Here is a 20,346-nt window from a genome sequence, read left to right as displayed (position 1 = left end):
GAGAGACGATAAGGGACAGAGGAAGGAACCCTTAGCGCAGAAGCCGAAGGAGTGAGTGGGTTTGGAGGGTGTACTGACGGAGCTAGAGAAGAGGGAAAAAAGCAGCGGAGAAGGAAGGGGGAAGGACTCCTGCGGGTCGTACTCCTCCTAATGGTTTGGGGCTACCACATTGCGACAGCGCGGCCCACCGCGGTGGTGGGCGACGGTGCGCTCGAGCGGCGCGCATTTCTGGGCGCTCGTCGTCGTCTCTTCGTCTTCTTCGTCTTCCTCCCGCGCCGGAAGGAGCAGCGCGCGGAACTGCGGCCCGGTGCGGAGCGAGCGGAAGAACGAGCTGCAGCGCGCGCCTGACGTCTCTCTTCAGGCGAGGACCTCGCCGCTGCCACTATGCTGCTGCTCTTGCTACGAGCGCGCTGCGCCCGGCAAGGCCTGCCCGTCCGGCACAATGTTGCAAGCGGCCACGCGTAAGGAATGAAAGAAACACACACACACACGCACGCAAAAAAATAAAAGAGAGGAAGAGGAATAAGAACGAGTACGGGAAGGCGTGTACTGCGGGAGCTCGTTTTCTGAGGGTATCGCGCGCGTTGCTGGACGAGGAACTCGTTTCGGATCATGTGCGGCGCGCGCGCAAGGCGACAGCGACCCGGAGGGGGGAGGGGGGGAATAAAAAGCAGTCGTCGCAGGATTTTTGTTGTTTATATGCGCTTTCTTTTATTTTTTCCCCCGCCTAGTAACGGAAGTCGTCTGGCGACACGAGTTTATCTCTTTTCACCCTTAATTCTGCGATGCACGATCAGCACATCAACAAGCCAACTACATGTTACGAACGTGTTACTCAGTATCTTGAGAGTATATCGCCTTCATTCCCGAGCCCATGTGTGGAATTCTGTGTGTGTGTGTGTGTGTGTGTGTGTGTGTGTGTGTGTGTGTGTGTGTGTGTGTGTGTGTGTGTGTGTGTGTGTGTGTGTGTGTGTGTGCGTATGTGCGTGTGTGTGTGTGCGTGTGTGTGTGTGTGTGTGTGTGTGTGTACTGTACTTAGTGCTCTTTGACGGTGCCACCCGAAAGCCTCCGTACGAGTCCTTTAATATCGCATCATAAAGAAAAAATAAAATTGGTTTCGCAGTATTGATCTTGAAGAGCAGTCGGAAAAACATATTTGTGTTTCAAATATGTTATATGGCCCCGCCATGCGCCGCAAAGAATGCCTTCTAGAGAAAATAATCAGAGGAACGCGGACACCAACATTTTGCAGACGCGTATCTCCGAACTGGTATCCTCCGTATGGCTAATAAGTTATAATAGCTCGTAAGCTAATAGGACCTTTCAGTTCCGAAAGTTTAGCAAGCTTGCTGAAGTAACTAGTCTAAAAGCCAACTTATTAATTTCAGTTAACTGAACAGCGCGTGCAGCGTTTATCGTGCAAATTCTAATGCTCTCCAACGTAATCGATGCATCGGAAGAAGAAAAAAGAAATAACACAAGCCCTTTATTTCCGTTTGCAAGATTATTGAAGGTTTTTGCTGAAACGCTTTGTATATAAGGACACAAAATGGACATCGCAGTTTAATGGAAAAAGGCTCACGCGCGCACTCTCTCCTGAGCCAATGGCATGGCAAGCCGCTGGGGCCACCGCTGCCATACTGATTAATTTAATTAAACCACTCCCGGCCTCAGCCATCACCGTGTATTTGCAGCAGCCCACGTGGGCGCGGCAGCTTCGTGTTGGGAGTGACGTGCTTTCGTTGACGAGAGGGCTAGAAAATACAATTAAGGAACCGAAAGATGCGAGACTTTGTAAACGTGAGCGTTATAAAACGCGCCGTAGATTAGCAATTTGGAAGTGCTGCAGAATGTGGCTGAAGCTCTCCACGTAAGCGCTAGTCCTTGGAATAAGCATAAACATGCACACGTTAAAGCCGAGCACAAAATAGTTGTTGTGGCACCGTATAGCTGAATCGGGGAGGGGGAAAGGAGGGGGAGACACAGAAAGACGACGGCGTGTTTGCATGGTAACGTCTCTCTTAACTCTTTCTTTCTTTCTTTCTTTCTTTCTTTCTTTCTTTCTTTCTTTCTTTCTTTCTTTCTTTCTTTCTTTCTTTCGGTCCATGTAACACCTTGAGCTTAATATTTTTCTTCAAGGAAGAGCCAACTTTCTCGCATGGTCGATTAGTGCTGGGTCCTCTGGTTTAGAAAATGTGGTTCATTTTACGTGTAAGCGCGATCCATTCGCCTCCCTAGATGGCGAAACAGAAACCTCTAAATGCCGTTGCTTAGTGCAACGGCTGCTGCCCAGCTGCACCTCGACGACCGTATCATCGGCTGCATGTACTCCTCAGTTTTGGGAGGGATAAAAGAGAAAAACTAATGAAAACGAAAATCTAGCGAACGAAAGACGTATAGAGAGTGTATGGGGAAAACATACCTGCCACACATATGAAAAAAGAGCAAAAAGATGTTATTTTCCCGACTGCATCGACAACTTCGCTCTAGGTGACAGATTATTACAGGTATAGACCAAACTGCGGGCAGCCTACCTGACCCGCTGCAACGTTGTACTTTCTTTCTATATGAAACGCCACAAAGTGTCACTCGATCGTTGGCATGGCCCCTTAGCTGTCACGTTTACGTGGGCTTCGTTATGCTGTGACGGGCTGACACTTGTCAGCGCGCCATCGAGGCAAAGCTGCCACTTTGCTTTATTCCAATTGGTCGCTCTGTAATTCGTCGATGTTGTTGAAGCAAAACAGCTAAACGCCCGTCCGCAATTCCCACTTCTCTGTTGGCTGCCTATACCCGACCAACAACATTGTCTAACTTCCTCCGAGTCCTCCCACCGTTCTTTTCTTTTTTCTTTTTGCCTTTCTCGGTGACGTTGACGCAAATTCGCTACCGGTCGCGAACACTCCAGCGGCGCTTCGTCAACCCAGTAGGCGAAGGAAAACGAGAAATTCGAAACTACAGGAACCAATAGACGTATATACTGAGCGCGGCAAGGAGTATACACAATCAGCGACAAACAAAAAAAGAAAAGAAAAAAAAAAGACAGGGGTTTCCTGCGCGCGCGCACGCGTCCGTTCGGAAATTGAGTTGCCTGTTGGGCTTTGTTTACGTCAACTTCCGAGCCAAAGCCAAAACCAAGCCGAGTCGCAAGCGCGTAGTCAGCCAAAGCGTGGAAAGAGGGAGCGCTGTAGTATAGCAGCAGCAACGACGCTAACAGCAACAGAAGCAAGCGGTAGCTATGGCAACGCGCAACTTTTGAAGCAGGCAAAGCAGGCGGTGGTTTGCAGAGCGACGCGAGAGGGCGAAAGATGGGAGGAAGGGCAAGACCGAGCTACTGCAGAAGCTTACGAGTACGGCGCGTTCGCGTATACACAAAGTTGCGTGAAACCGACCAAAATGCCGAGGACGTACATAGAAAAGTACACGCAAGCGCAGCAATGTAGCGGTATAGCAGCAATCGTGGGAGCAAAGGGAAGAAGCGGGATGGGAGGGAGCGATAGTGGCGAACAATGTGAACGCATACACGTATACACAGCGCACCACGCCACCGCTGCCGCGCGTCTTCAACGCAAAGTGACGCGTCGGCACAGAGCGCGGGGCGAGCCGAAAAGCGCGGGCGCTGGCGGCGCGGCCAGGAAACGAAGTTTCGAGAACAAACGAGGTTTTTGTTTCTCGGAAACGCGAAGAAGAAAAAGAGGCAACCCGCGGCTCGAACGAAGCGCTTTGTTTTCCCGTCGGATCCCACCGCCGCCCGCGCGCGGGTTTCCTTCATTTTCTCCGGTCGTATTCTTTTTTTCGTCGTTTCTCACGGACGTGTTAAGAGGGTGCGGCATTGCGAATGTGTAGCCTTGCGTATATTCGCGGGGGCGCCGTATGCGGGAGCCTGTACACTTCAAAACACGCGCAGCTGTACACCGCGTTCGCAATGCTTGTACTTGCGCCTTCATTGGCAGCTTCCACAAAAGCCACACTGTTTCGTCATGCGAGCGACTGCCGTTCGTGACGCAACCGATCTGAGCATCCTTTGGCTTCGCGCGTTTCTTCTGTATAGAAAACGTACGTTGTGTATGGGCAAACCATCCGTTTCTTCTTGGTGCGGTAGACGTAATATGTTCTGTTTCAATTTTGATTGCAGGATAGTTTTTTTTTTTTACATTTTCGTTCTCGACGCGTTGGTCGTGCGCAATTTGGGTGATGCCGTGAATAATTGTTGAGCGATGTGGCACGACGCGGAAGCATGCCCGACGAATAAAAGAAAAATGAAAATGGAGGGAGCTAGCGATAGAAAATCCCGGTGCTAACGGAAGCATCAGCTTAAGAACGGTGAAGAATTCGCCGCATACGGCGAAAAAAAAAAAAAAAAAACGCGGGGCACGCGAAAGCTCTTGCCTTTGCCAGTGCTTGATGTGAGCACTCGTGTGTGCGCGCGTTCTATAGTTTTTTTTTCTTGTACCACGCACGAACTCACCCACATACCCGCTACATACATATACGCACGCGTATTCACACAAGAAATCACCCAGGTAAGCGCAGACACACGTACACCCAGAACACCCAAACACACGCATAAACACACGCGAACACGCACGCTCGCCCACGCGTCCACACGTATACTTCGCGTGTGCCGGGCAGAAAGCGGGCACATCCAGAACAGAACGTATTTAACGGCAAAGAATACAGCGCGATTATAAGGCGTCCCCCGTATGACCACTGCTGATCGAAGACATCTCTCTCTCTCTCTCTGCGCGCGCGCAGTTAAAGTGAGCGCCGCTTTATCCCGCGACCTCCTTTCTTCCACTCTTCGACAATTCGCGCTGGGCCCGCAGCAGCAGCGGCCTCCGCGCAAAGTGCGAAGAACAGCCTGCAGTGTGTCTCGCCACTATTACAAAGCGCGCGTATGCGCACCGCGATTCTGCGGCACTCCACAGGGGCGCGGCTTGCCAACCTGCCCGCCTTCGGTTCTCTCTTAAAAGCGGGGGTAATCTTGTCAGGGAGGATTTCCAAGCGCTGGATTTGCGCCTAATTCCTCCGGGAGGTTTGGCGCACCGAGCGGATGAGCGCCCGAGCGCCTACCGCCGCCGAACGACGTCCTCTTTGTTCCGTCTCCCACCGAAAACACACGGCGCGGTTTCTTTTTTTTTTTTTTTCACTCGCAAAGTGCGTTAAGTGCAACGAAATGACAAGAGCGGTGGTCCAAAGAGATCGCGCCGGATAGAGTGCCGACTGCCGCGGGTAGACAGAGAAACGAAAACCAGACACGGAATGAGCGAAGCGAATACCTAAGACGTAAGAGTCTAGAGCATGTTTTTTCTGCAAAAGTCTCTCTCTTCTTTCTTTCTTTTTCACTTTCGTTCTTTCTTCTCGCTCCAGGCTTTGCATTCTAGAGTGAGATACAGTCGGGAATAAGAAGTTAGCACGCTGCGAAACTTGAAGAGAAAGAGTGAGTTTTCAGTTGTTAATACGTGCTCCGTCTATACACTCTCATAAGCCACGTCTAGCACCCACCTATATAGACGCTACCTTTTGTTTGTTTCTTGCAAGATTGCTTTTTCTCTTTTTTTAACCCACGGCTCCTCTAAACCTAAACAATAGCCTTCGTGCAGATCGGGCTATCCGACTAGAGTATTGGAGAGATCTCCGGTGAATGCAGGTCTGCGCTGCGCAAATCTCTATAGAAACACTTGCTCGTTTTCGCCTTTCTCGCACGGCATAGCGTCGAGAAAAACCCTCGAACAGAAGAACCGTCTGGTGCGCGCAATAGCTATAGGTATAGCAAAAGCTATAGGTTTCCTTTTGTTGTGTGACTTCAAGTATCTATCGCTATATAGGATACCTTCCTGTCGTGGTACCTTTCTTTTGCCTGTTTGTGTGTGCGCTTTACTCTTTTTTTTTCTTATTTCTGCGTTTTCCACGTTGATTTTCTTGGTTCCTCGCCATCAGCTGCAAGTGCGCATCAAATCTGATTTTTACTGCCAGGTTTCTCAAAGTTAACGATATTATTTTGAGCCGTGTTCCAAGTGGTATATCATTGGTACATATATAGTTACAGAACTCTGTGTGTCATCTCTCCTCCAACACCCTACATTCCCTGCTAACACCATCCCAGGCAATGAAGCGGTAGACAGGTAACCTTTGACCAGCTCTTTGCCTTATCCTTCGCAGATACACCCGAATGCTAAGGTATACAATGACTCCTTGAAGCGTTGTTTGACAAATCTTTTTTGTCGTTGTTGTCTGCATTTCTGATGCACGAAGCGCAGAAATAAATTGAGATTGAAATGACATATGCGACAAGCGAAAAAAAGCAATTATTGAAACTGAAAGGTAAAAGCGAAGCCGGCCAGAAATAATACCCTGAATCTATTCTAGGACCACTCCTTCTGCGCTTCGTCATTCGGTTGATTGAATACGATAATGAAGTATCAACACACACACACACACACACACGCACACGGACACGCACGCTCACACACACACACACACACACACACACACACACACACACACACGCACGCACGCACGCACGCACGCACGCACGCGCGCACACACACACACACACACACACACACACACACACACACACACACACACACACACACACACACACACACACACACACACACACACACACACGCACGCACACACACACATGTCAAGAACACATTCAGCATTATATTCCACTTCCGTTATTTTCATGTCGACGTTTTTCTTTTAGACCGACCGAAGTGCAGCCTACTTTATCACCGGGATCATCTGGTCGGTGAGGCCAACTTTAACAGACGTTTTCTATAGGTGGTATGACGTTGTGCTGCTGAGCAGGAGGTCGCTGGTTCAACCCCTGTCGGATGGGACCATGTTCTTGTGAGGAACGAATGCGAAAGCCCTGGTGCATTGTGATTTCCAAGCACGTCAAAGAACGCTTGTTGGTCAAAATTAATTTAAATTATGGGGTTTTACGTGCCAAAACCACTTTCTGATTATGAGGCACGCCGTAGTGGAGGACTCCGGAAATTTCAACCATCTGGGGTTCTTTCATGTGCACCTAAATCTAAGTACACGGGTGTTTTCGCATTTCGCCAGCACCGAAATGCGGCCGCCGTGGCCGGGATTCGATCCCGCCACCTCGTGCTCAGCAGCCCAACACCAGCCACTGAGCAACCGTGGTGGGTGTCAAAATTAATCCAGAGCCCACACTTGCGCAGCTGTCCCGCATAACCTGCTGTGCTGCTTCGGGACGCTAAACCTTACAATCTAATTGTTTAAAAACATTGACAGGTAAGTACGACTGAAAAGGAAGAAGTGACGTATATGTGGTAGCGCACCACTCAGGATATCCTCTTGCAAAAATATGTGCGTGAGATCCAACTGCACCTCAAAAGAAGATCTGTTGAGAATAGGAACTGAAAGGAAACACAAGAAAACTAACGTAACAACTTTTGTAAGGTATATCACGACCGCAGAATTAGGGGAATCGTCCAAAGATCTCGCGCGTCAAACATTCAAATGGCGTGTCGCGTGAAAAAAAAAAAAGAAGGAAACCCGCGAAGGGGCCAATTGGTTGCACACGTCAAGTGCGCTCACTATACGTGAAGTGGCTATTCGCTTCGGGGGAAAAAAAGAAGAGAGAGATAGATAAAATAAAACAAAATGTATCCACATGCAAAACCGGCGGGGCCTTTCACACCTCGCGCCGTTATATACGCCCGCAGAGTGTGAAACGGCGGCAGCAGCGGCAATCAATTCGCATTAAGTATTTCTCACGCGCTCTGCCAGTGCGAGACACATTGACTCCGTAATTGTTTCTATCCCCCTGCCGCCCTCGCCTGCAGGCTCGATTCTACGGCAGCTTCAGCCGAGAACGGAACCGCCACTCTCTCCAGCTCGCTTCCATAATTCTTTTTGTTTCCTCTCTATTTTGTATTTCTATCACTCTACGAAGCCCATTGGCACAAACCCATTTTCTCTTCGTTGGCCGATCATTCGTCGCTTTGCCCTCCTCGCTCGCTCAGGGTTTTGTCTTGATTTCTCCAATCTTCGGCTTATCTTGGTTTCATATACGTCTGTTCGCACCAGTCTTTCTCTCTCTTTTTTTTTTCCTTCTACTTCACGCCGACCTCCCAGTGTAACATTGTCAAGGGCCCGTTGATAAATGTTTTATTGCTTCACCCCCTGATTTGCCTTCGAGGAGGATTTTATGCGCAGAGGTGTTATCAGCCGGAATGGCCTACATTCCTATATGTGCGCTAGGTTCACCGCGATGGTGTCATTACATTAGTGCAAAAAAAAAGCAAGAAAAAGAATCATAATAAAAATAACAGAGAACGCACGAAACGTGCGGGAGAGCATACGTTACTTCTCAACGAGGACGTGCTATTACTTTTGTTTCTTGCTTCTGTTCAGTTCTTTTGAGCTACTATTGCGGGGATATACACAGCTCCATTGTTGGTAACGTAATTACAATACAGCGCCAGGGACGCAGACAGAGACAAGAAGCAAATGGAAGATGCACTGGTATCAAACGCTGGTATCCGTCATTGGTATAAAACTGCTGTCTTAAGTGATTGATCTTGCCACACCCGGTGAGACACTACCGAGAAATCTGCGTAGGCAACATTCAAGGCCTGACGTCACGGAGATGGGACGGCTGTGCCATTAGTTTCAGTGTACAAGCGGAATTACAGATGGCCGTCTCTTCTGCATATTGACCTTGTGGGGATGACTAACAAAACTGCTGCTATATACCTCCACTGGCGGTAAAGTCTTCTAAATGAAGCACGAGTGCTTTGTGGCGAGCTTTAGAAAAGTTTCTGTCGGAGAAATCATTCAAAGTGTTTGGATAAACAGAAAGTGCACAGCCGCCGCCTGTTGCGTTTTGTCTGCATCTATCTCGAATGCTGTAACGGAACTGCCCGAGGCGTGAACTAGCAATCGGAACATATCTCTAGACTGAGCAGACGACGTTCCGGCGTAAACGTAATACGCGATACAGGTACATACGCGCTCGCATGCTTGTTCTCTTGATTTCCCGGCGCCATTTTGGTGTTGCCGTCGCCTGCCTTCGTTGGCAGCAAGCACTCCGGACGATGAATAACGGGGAGAGCAGCACCTACGCACGCGTATATGAGGTATATGGGAGACTGTCAACGCGCGCCACCGACGACCGTGCGACCACTAAATTTTCTGTAGAGACTGTACGATCAGTGTCAATAGCTTACGGGCCGCAAGAACTGCGATGAAGATGAGCCTTTCGCCACACGTCACGCGCTGGGCATGAACAGCCTTGAATTTAAATTTTCGCCCTGCAGTATAGTATGTGTGGCCAACAAAGTATGTGGTTGTACTGGCTTCAAATACAAAATAAGGGAAGATTCAGCTTTTCTTTTTGTTTTCGTAGAACGCGTGCCCCGAAAACGTTTACTACCAACAACGCATGTACACTCTCGCTCCTCCCCGGCTTTCTTTTCCGCTGCTTCGGCGCGGATACGCGATAGGATATCGCCAGAAGCAAAACCAGCCGTGTAACCGCGACCGACCAGGCTTGTGCGACACGGCGACTCTGAGAAAAGACAGCGTCCTTACACAACGCAGTCTTCAGCTGAGACACAGGCAATTACTGTTTCCCCGTCCTTATACTCGCCGTCAACAAGGCTAACTGAGACCCACACACGAAGCTAGGAATAATAAATCAGCGTATATCCTTCCCCCACCAGCTCCCGCCTGATAGAAAGAGCGCGTACTACGGCACCTCTGCGTGTATATAGAATATACCCAGCCACACAATAACGCCGCACGCTGTACAGCCAAGCCCTCCGCGTTGCCCTTGCACACACGCTGTGAGGGCGTCGGAATCGCGACGCAAATGTATGCACCCTCCTCTGCCCGTTCTTCTGCAGGCGATGGCTGCACAGCAAGCCAGATGGCTCACGCCGCTTGGATCTCAGATGCAACACGCGGCGCGTGTGTCTTTCTTGCTTCCTCCTCTCTATTTTTCTTTGTTGAGTTTATCTTCGTTTCTTCTCCACGGTGAGCGTTCTCTGTACCAACAAACGCTTGTAACGCCCTCTCTCTTTCCTTTCTGCTTTCTCCCCCCCGCCCGCCCTCTAGGAGCGGAGACGAATGATGCGAAATCTCGAAGTCACTCCATCGCTAAATCGTGTGTTGCCTCGTCCCTAAGCGATGCGCGCCCTCCGCGTGCGTGCAGCTGGCTTCTCTGCGGGGCGGGAGTGACGTCACGTGCCAGAGGCTGAGATGAGCCGCGCGCAAGAAAGTGCCCCAATCTCGGTGCACTTTCGTGTTGTATAGACGCTCATTCAGCGGCTCCCTTGTGTGCAACCTTGGTCATCTTTAGTTATTCTTTTGCCCCCTGGGAATCGATATACGTACACATTGCTTAAACGAAACTCGAATTAAGGGATAAAATAATGTGTTTCGTTTATCCAAAGCTTTATTTAAGCGAAAGACGTAAAAAATTATCCACAATCGCTTTCGCAAAATGTCAAATGATTTTAATATTGTTGTGGGGGAAAAAGGTTCTGCTTTTGATACAGTAGCTTTGTTTGCGAGAGGTTATGTAACCTAGATACGCGCGGAAGAATTCCTAATAATTCTGCATAGTATTCGCGGTTAATATAGCACTACAGACTTTCAACTGCATCTCTTGCCATTCGGTGAAGCGCCCTGAAACATTATCGATGCCTTCATTAATAGAATCACGGCGTTCGCCACAAACTCCGCCGATAATATTTTCGACTGTATCTTTCAGGGTAGGTATCTAGGGCATCATCTCCGTGGGGTCTCTTATCCCTGGCGCTGAGAAAGAAGCAGCAGTGACAGCTAGACTGCAAGGTCTTACCGACTCCGATGCTCTCTTCCTCCTCCTGTATCATTACTTTCCTATAGCGAATTGCACATGATAGAAAGACCGTTGTGACTTGGACATCTTTAATTTGCGTTATATTTCCTGCAACTATAGTACCTGATCGATTAGATGTTATTCACTCAGTATGACATCACTATTTAACATGTTCCTCGGAGAGAGAGAGAGAGGGAGAAGGGAAGACGGAAAGGCAGGGAGGTTAACCATACTGAGTCCAGTTTGCTACCCTACACGTGGGGAGGGGAATGGGGAGTGAAAGAGGGAGAGAGAGAAATTTTCATGTTCCGTATACAGATGATGTAAGTGGTAGTTTCGAGCATAGTTCCGTTTAGGCGGAGTTAAAAAAAAAATAGGTTGTGTTTAACCGGAGTTTGTTAACATTTTGTCTATGGGCGGCCAGCCAAACAAATATCGAACCATTGTTCCGTTTATAAGGTATTTCCGCGTAAGCGAGTTACGCTTATCTAGAGTCCACTGTGCAGACAACTTTTCACCAACGTACCACGCAAGAACATGACACAATCAAGTGCGCTTTCTTTTCCGGTTTTTTGCCCAAGTTGCGTCCTCAATTCTAAAGAATCTACGAGCCAACTAGGCTCAAATGGGATGTAGATTGCTTACTGTTGTTGTTGAGGACAGCTAACGATGCTTTGCGCATCCCTGCTTAGATTACTTCCGTTGATATTCAGCAGATGACTGTAGACCACCTATATAGAAGATCGTACAGCAGAAATTACAACATAATTAACTGAAAAAGAAATGAAACAACACTAACGATTCTTCTTAGACACAATGACTGACATCATATTAGTGCCCCCGCGATGTCTCAGGACTCGGGTGGAGTACGTTTGAATAAATGGTCACGTATAACAGGGTTGGTTGTTAGTCGGCTTGTTTGAGAAGCAGCGCTTGATTATTTATCCACCTTATATATAATGAGACGGAAGTAGCACGATATTCCTATTGCGAATCTCGCGTAAGTGCAACTAAAGAACCAATTCTGCTTTAAGCTTGCCTGTGTAGCCTTGCATAAGTTGTATTATGACACTGCCGTCGATGGATTGACAATGCTGCATGCGCACAGATGCTTTGCGACACCATTCCTCCACAGGGCATGTGTGAACATAGAATACGAAACCGAGTCTTCAGAGCCGCAACATTTCGCTATAAGAGCCGTTTTGGCCGGACTGGTTCGCTATACGCGATAAGGATATTAAAGTGCGTACAGCGTTCTCGCACGCCAGTGCTGTGACGCCGCAATGCACTGCAGTTGCCATTCCTAATACCAAACCCGCTTTGCTTACCTATGCAGCCATTTTTATAGGCGGTGAAATTATGCTTATATGAATGGAATACAATGTCACGGGTAGTAGCAACATGTGTCACTGTGTTATCACTAACACGAAATCCGTTTTTTTTTTCTAGGAACAATACCATGCAAGGAGTACTCCTTGTACCCTTAACACGACTTCCTCTCGTGTGCGTTAACGTATAACAAACATTTAAACTTGACGAAAGTCAGCGTTCTTTTTCTTTCTCTCTCTTTATATCGTCGCAGTTTGGTTTAGTATGACCTCTCCGCGTTTTTGTCGACAAAATGGCATTGACGACTTGAGATCATTGGCATTCGAGAAAACCGACACGCTGAGATGGGTATACTCTCGATCGCCTTTGAATATTTTCATTCGTTACGAGACTCTTTAAAACACGACCTCCTTGTCTTTCCAATTAGAGTTTCTTTTTCATTTTGTAAGACGTCAATAAATGAAGAGAACGGAAAGACAGAAGGAGATCACGAAGAGCGGCGCGAACATGTTTCACCAACTCGACGCGGTCTGGAAACGAAGCGTGCATTGGCACGTGACATGATATGACGGAAAACGACGAATGCGAGCCGAGAAGCTTCCGCTGAAGTAACAGACTATTATGGCTTGCGCGACCGTGACCGCTTTGCCGAGGCCGGATAGACAGAGAGAATAATAATAAAAAGAAGAAGAAGAAGAAAAAAAGACGCAAGCGAGAAAGAATTAAAAGCAGAGAAAACAGAATTTTAGGAGGAAGCGGGCCTGCCCCGTGCTCCTTCGTCTAACGCGGTGGCGGTCGGTCGGCCATACGTACAACACCTGTCGCTTCCTGGCGCGGGCGAAGGTGAGGGTGAAGTGTCTCGCGCAAAGACATGCGTCATTTATAGAAAGCGTGTCCGACCGCTCTCGCATATTGCCAGCTTCATCTTCGTTGTATTTCGATGGGGGCGAAATGCGAAAACACCCGTGTACTTAGATTTAGGTGCACGTTAAAGAACCCCAGGTAGTCGAAATTTCCGGAGTCCTCCACTACGGCGTGCCTCATAATCAGAAAGTGGTTTTGGCACGTTAAAACCCATAATTTTTTTTTTTCATCTTCGTTGTTAGGTGTGAAACATTGGAAGTTTGGCCCCGAGAGGGCCGGCTATCGCAACATCTTAGATTGACAAAAAACAAAAAGACAAACAGAAAAATAAGCATAAAACTGCCTAAAATCTATAACAATATAGCGGAACAACAAAGCACGTCCGTGAATTCTGGAGGAAATGGAGAAAGAAAAAAAGAAAACGTTTAGGCTCCAATAAGAACACGAGCATGAATATATGTCATGCGCATAAAGAAAATTAAACATGCCTATAACTACTGTCCATAAGGAATTTATCAAATCGGTCTCCGTGAGAGAGGGACAGATGAAAGGGGAAAGGAAGGGAGGTTAACCAGAACAATAGCAAACAAAAATATGCCTCGTAGATCCATGACAGATCATTTCTGCTTGTGCTGGAGCGCGACCATGGGTCTAAGCACTTTTCGCACATAGAAAGGACGCTTATCTAAAGTGTTCAGACGACTGCGAAATATATCTCGCTGCTGGTCATGTTGAGGGCGCTCATTGAGACAGTGCTCAACAAAGGCTTCCGCTGTGCTCAGGTGCGGTTACTCTGCAGACTATAGATTAGAAGACCAATTCAACCAAATATGAGATTGGCATCTATCGGCATACATATACGCAAATCGATTTTATTAGCGAAACGAACTTAAAGATAGATAACTTTCTGCTGCTTTATATGGCACTGTATACAGTATACGCGGCACGTATATCCCACGCTGTTTCTATAGCCAGTGATATTGCATTAGGCGACCGCACATTGTTACTCGGACCTTCACTCTTTCGTTCTTCGCTCTCTCCTTGTTAACGCGGCTCTAACATGAGTGTCACGTCGCATGGCTGGAACACATACAAGCCAGCGTGGATGAAGATGCTCAGCGAACATTCGTAATAGCAAAATTAACTATAACAATATGCTCTGCTGAGCCACACAGAAAATTTAGCATCTTGACGGTATACATGAATCGTTTCTCGCTTAGCGCTTTTCGCATCGTCAGAAGAGGAGCCGTGTGCATGCTTTATTTATTTATTTTTCTCTCGCAGCTCACGACCGATGTTCTGTTTATGCTAGAATTACAGGACTTCATAAAACAAACAAAATATATTGCAGCATCCTTCCAGATGCTAAACGTGACCGCGCAGACATATAGTTATTGTGCATAAATACCCGTTGCCTTATTGAAAGACGACAAGATGTCTCCGTTGCACTAAAATGTTTCTCACACAATAACTCGTTATCAACCGTTTATAGATGGCTATAAACAGGCCCATTTACTATGTATATAATGCAAATCAGTAAGCCATTCTATTGCTATTCCTACATTTTTTAACTCTTAAGGTATTAGCCGACAGCATGCGGGAATAACCTATTGCGCAACGCCGCTCTAACGGGGACGGCGAACATTACCTATATCGTGCACGGTACTTTCAACAACGCGTTGCTGTATAGCGCACAACACTGTTCGTGCCCACCCACCGGCCTACCTATATGACAGGGACGCAAAGCATTTCGCGCAGAAAGCGCTGCCCACATATGCACACCCGTGCAACGGAAGCCAACGACGAATGCGCTCCACTCGTAAACAGTGAACCGCACGTATATACACACGGTCAAGGCGAAGCCAATCCAGCCGGCTTTGCGACTCGGCACGCATATACAGTATACAGCGACGTTCGCTAATCGAGCCAATTCCACGGAGGCAAGCTGTCTCTCAATTCGGATACCCCGGAGAAACTATAGCGTATTCGGGACGAGAAGTCTCTACGAGGAGGTGGAAAGAAGGGGCGGTGACGGAAGAACGGATCGCTAGCACGCGCGGTACATTTCTGCGTCCCCACATTTCGCCCGCGCACGCACAACGTCACAACCTCGACCGATTTCGTCTCTCTATCCCCGCGGGTGACGGCAGAGCGAGTGGAAATGGTCCTTGGCTTTATACAGCTGTGGCCTTGCAGCTAAGCACCGCACACAAACACAGAGCGCGTATACCATCCGGACCGCCCGCCCTAGCGCGTTCTAATTAAACCGCGGTTTTAACGCGGCCCCCCAATTATTGATCAGCGGCCGACACAAACGCACGCCGCTCGCGCAGCGTTGAAAGGGGTACGTCGTCGCCGCTGTCGTCCTAGGATACTGCGTCGTTCCGTCTTTCCCCACTCCCTTCGGCTCACTTCCCGAAATCCACGCAGGCTTCCCTTGGTTAGATGAGCCCACGGCCAGGAAGGGCGCACGCGAGCGCCTCTCTGGCGCTAACGCGGAGATGGGGAAAGCTCGCTAATGGTAAGCCACGTCGTCGAAGGCTGCGGCAGATTTAACGGCTTCCCGTCGCGTGCATGCGTGTGTTTGCGCCCGCGTACCGCATGCGGTGGTCTGACGATGCGCGGAACGACGACTGGCGTGCCGACGTATCCTACGCTCGTTTCTCCCGCTGGGAAAGAATGTTGACGTTGCCAGCACGTCGCGGAAGAATTTACGCAGCGTATAACTTCGGGGCGACAGCACCGTTGCACGTTCTCCACCGGAGAACGTGCACGCGTTGTTATGCGGTTTGAGCGCGTGGTCTGACGTTGCAACGTCAATGTATGCCCGCTGGTCACACATCCTGCGTAAGGTACAACGCAACCAGGTCTGACACTCGTGGTGAAACGTTGCGTCTGACTGTCGAACGCAAACCTTCTTGCAGAATAAGGCATATCACCGTTTTCTGCACTGTCAACTGACGAGTGCGATAAAAGTTTATAGAATTAAGTGCGGCAGCTGTATTCAAGCCCGTCGTAATTGTCTGTTGTCGGTACGGCTTCTACTGCGCATCACTATAATGTCAAAAAGTAAAAAAAAAGAAGAAAGAAATATGCATTACAGTAGAAGGCGGTTATTACGTCTTGCACTGCTGCACGCGCGCCAAACAGGCTCATTTATCAGCACCTATTGCTAGCGCATGCCGCACTTGTGTGCCGGTAAGGAGTACCCCATCGCTCCCTTACTATACGGATACCGGCCTAAACTACATTTCAAGTAAAAATTTAGCTTTAAGTAGGGCACAATGAATCACAGTATCAGGAAATACTATTAATAATGTCAATGTAAGTATAGGTAAAAACGAATGTAAAGGTAAAGACGCATTCGGAATCACACTTGATCGAATCATGCGGTGGTTGTTTTGAACCTTATGCATCGCTTATACACCCAGCGCTTCAGGTATGCCAAAATTTATCACTTTGTCACTGGAGGTATGGTGAACAAATATACCGAACACAGTGGTGTTTTCTAGTCAAGCACGAGCATCTGCAGCAGGAGTTGAGGTGGTGAAATCAACGCTTATGTCAGTTGCAGCTATCCCATTTCCCCTAGAGGAACTGGACTTCTATATCGAATGCCGAATCGTTTAGGATATGTCACTGTCAACGAGATTGAATTTCAATAGTGCATACTGTGTATTCAGTTATAAATATGCTTCATAGGTTTCAGTCCGATTGAATGCAAATAACACAGATACACGGGAACAAGCCTGCCGACAACTGCTGTGGCACGTATTGGTGGTGTCGAATATTTTGTGTCAGAGCGTTTTGTAAATTTTGGTAATCCCTCTCGATACTAATGCCTGCTTGTTTCTTATTGATATTCCTCCTTGTCCACCTTTTCCTGCCATCGTATACAACAAGCCATGAATGCTTCAAGTTACCCCAAGAATGTTGACGAATGTCCCCAATCAAAGACAGTTGTATTTTTGGCAGGAGTGCTTGAAAAACATAAAGAACCAGGAGAAGTTAACGTCGTCCTATGCCGCCATACATAACACGATGATATACACGATATTAAACAGTTTCTAAATGTATACCTTGTGGGTGTTCCTGACATGAGGTACAACAGGACAATATATACTTTGTATGGTCTGTACGTGCTGTCTTTAACTGCATCTACACTTATGGGTTGTGACAATCAAGGCCTAACCGATAACTAGCCAATAATTACTTCTCCACTATTGCCGTCTCATTTCAACTGCAGAGAGCTGGTAAGTGATGTTCCTACAGAGGAAACAGCAGCATTCAGTACAAATAAGTATGCCAAAGAACGTTCAATCAGAATTCAGGCAAAACTAAGTTATGAAGTGTGAGCCGATGTTTCACTTGATTTGTTGATTAAGTATCAGACCTATGGCACATAATTATTCCCGTAATGTTCAGCACCTAAGCAATAGCTTTGCATCTCTGATAACAGGTGAATTTCAAAATTGCGTCTGAACTCACTGAGTACCCATGAGCAAAGACATTCCCTGTTGAAATTTTGTAGACCTGCTACCATTGTCAAACTTGCCTCTAGTGGTACATTGCTTTGCTATAGTAGATATTTACACTGCCGTACGACTCCATAATGGCACTGTTAAGAAATATTGGCAGCAACATTAATGCAATGTCATACGCGAAGGGGCATATCGCACATGCATGATTCATGTCTATGACATACGTGCTGTTTCCTTACTTTCGCCTAAAGCAATGCAGTAACGTGGGCTAATTAATAAACAGCTACAACTAATGTCACGCAGAACAGCATATGTACTCAATGAAAAACCAATGCATCCGCGCATTAAAGAAACAATAAAGATACGTTTTTTCTCATACCGAAATTCTAGCGCAACTAAAACTGCCATCAGCGCTTACTTCACGGTAAAGCGCCATAGTGGACAGCTTGGTAGCAAATCGACTTCGGCCACGACACAACACAATATGCGCGGTACTCACTCTGCGTGTTGAAATGTAGCTAGCGAACCGTTCGAGAAGCGGGTGCACACAAACATCAATAACTTTCCATGGATTGGACCCTTGCGGCGAATATTGTATTTAGAGCTCAAATCCGCGGGTGAACTTCCTTCGATAGCGACCAGTTTTCGAAAATGCAAAAATTTTATATGCTAGCATATATAGTATAACTAACCTAAACTTTGCGTCAGTGCTAGACAACCACGAAGAGCATCTCAGTTCCATCCACACCGTCTACGAAAGGAGTGATAATTTTCTTGCTGCGTCATATGCAAGTGCTATATTGCGAACGAGGCGCGTTCTGCTGATCGTGACCAAGGACTCCTTTTTGGCAGGAGCGTATCTGCCACCAAGCATGACAATAAATAGTTGTGTGCCGTTGTCTTTCCAGCACAGCCGTATCACGATAATCTGTTGCAAACCGAAAGCTGCTCCTTTAGTATGACACGCTTCTCACATTTCAACGATCGATCACCGAACTTCTGTCGCACCAGATGTTGGTTTACCATAAAATTAAACGTGCATTGCTCGCGGAAAGTTTCCTGGCGAAAGCCTAGCGAGCGAAGACATATCCCCTGACATCGAGCGCACGTTTGTGACTCCTGTGGAGTTTTCGTGCGAAGCCAAGTCTTTTAATATAGCACTCGTGCAAATTTAGAATGAATCGGAAAAAAATCGCCACAGCAGGCTGTCCAACTATGAAAAGGTTCAACATATGCTCGGGAACGTTCCCAACATTATGTATAAGTGCGACTAACAGGAGATATGGAACTCTATTGTAGCTTCAGTGCATAGTTGTGTTTGTCGCACGTCAGAAGACGTAGCAGGCGGCAGTGGCGAATAGCGCGTGTGCTACCTGAATGGTCTTGGAGCGGACACTGGAATGCATTTGCGCGTAATAACAGCTGCGACATCCTAAACCGCAAGAAATAGAGCAGTACAACGAGCCAATGACCATGGATTTTTTTTCTGCGAACGACACTATAATGATCGATCACATGATCAAGCAAACAATTGCTAGTAGCAAGCAGTTAAAGCTTGCCTGTCCTCAAACACTTCTTTCTTTCCCCCGCTTGATGTCATCGCGTCATCCCTGACCCAACTGTTCGGGCAACGTCTCCAGGCTTTGTCCCCACTTTACCCCGCACGTGCTTATCGGGAGCGACGGAGGATCAGGAGGGAGTGAAGGAAACTGGAGCACCAGAACTCACCTCTTCCACTCCTGCCGACGAACCTGAGGTCGTTAAACTTGGCCACTTGATTCTTGACAACGGCCGAAGCGTTCCTCAGTTCGGCGCAGTAGTTTTCATCGTTTCCCGCACGCAGCGTGACCAGGGTCCCGTCGCAAACGTCCCCGAGGGTGACCACCTTGAACGCCACCGGTAGCGTCTTGTTGGAGCGCCAGTGGCTGGGAAGCACCGAGCACACCAAGTTGGGGCTTCCCGTACGCATCAGTTCGCCCGGGTGCTCTGCCAGCACCTGGGTAAGGGCCCGTTCACCGGGCAGCACCATTTCGGCCATCCTGCGACGCCGATGCGAGGACGACTCGCGGTGCGTCGTCGTCGTCGTCTGCTGTTCACGCGGCGGCTGCTGCTTGCTGCCCTGGTCGGCCGCTGCCGCCGGCAGATGCATTGAACGCTGCCCGGACCAGCGCACGCGCACGCGCACTCGCCGCCCTTCTGAGGTTTGCGGGCTCTGCCCGAATCGGCCGTCTGCCAGACCGCACCGCCGCCGCACCGCCTTGGCTTCCTCCTCTCTCACCCCTCGCATCGCGCGCCTCCCCGCCACCACCACCACTTCCCTCCTCTTCGCGGCCACCCGCGACCTCTCGCCCACCACTGCCTCCTCTTCCAGGTTTTACGCGTTAACGACGCTGCTCTCCTCCTTTGCGGGGAAAGAATCGAGGAAAAGCATGAACCACCTCACTTCCTCCCTCTTCCTCCATCACCGCCTAGAAGTAAGAGAAAATGAGAGAGGAGAAATAGTGCGCGCCGCGGTGCGGGCAGCGCTGGAAGCGACGGCGGCGGCGCGAGCGCGCGAGCGCCTGTTGCGTTGTGTGTGCGTGCGTGACGCGCCGCGAGCGGCGTGTGGGTGTGCGGGGCTTGCCGCAGCGGGCGACGCGGGCGCGCGCGCGCGAGGGGGCTGACGTGCAAAACCGCGCTGGTTGGCGGGGAAGCTCGCCCGGAGGAGGAGCGGTCGGGGCGCGCGGGCGGCCGCCGCAGCCGGAGAGGCCGGCTCTGCGCCGCTCCGGCCGCACTGGGAGGCCGCTTCCCTCGCCGACGGTAGCGGCGGCGGAGAACGCA

At 48.8% G+C, this 20,346-nt stretch overlaps 1 protein-coding gene across 1 annotated transcript in view; it reads right to left on the bottom strand.

Moving 5' to 3' along the window:
* The window catches only part of LOC142585528 (uncharacterized), a 134,131-nt gene extending 114,429 nt beyond the window's left edge, over window positions 1–19,702 (bottom strand). Inside the window, exon 1 of the mRNA XM_075696337.1 lies at window positions 19,255–19,702. Coding sequence (XP_075552452.1) covers window positions 19,255–19,675 — 421 coding nt within the window. The 5' untranslated portion in view covers window positions 19,676–19,702. The remainder of the gene's footprint in view (window positions 1–19,254) is intronic.
* Window positions 19,703–20,346: the final 644 nt, after the last annotated feature.

This window comes from Dermacentor variabilis, chromosome 6, assembly GCF_050947875.1.
Source record: "Dermacentor variabilis isolate Ectoservices chromosome 6, ASM5094787v1, whole genome shotgun sequence".
NCBI lineage: Eukaryota > Metazoa > Arthropoda > Arachnida > Ixodida > Ixodidae > Dermacentor > Dermacentor variabilis.
This window is presented reverse-complemented; position numbering and strand designations above follow the sequence as displayed.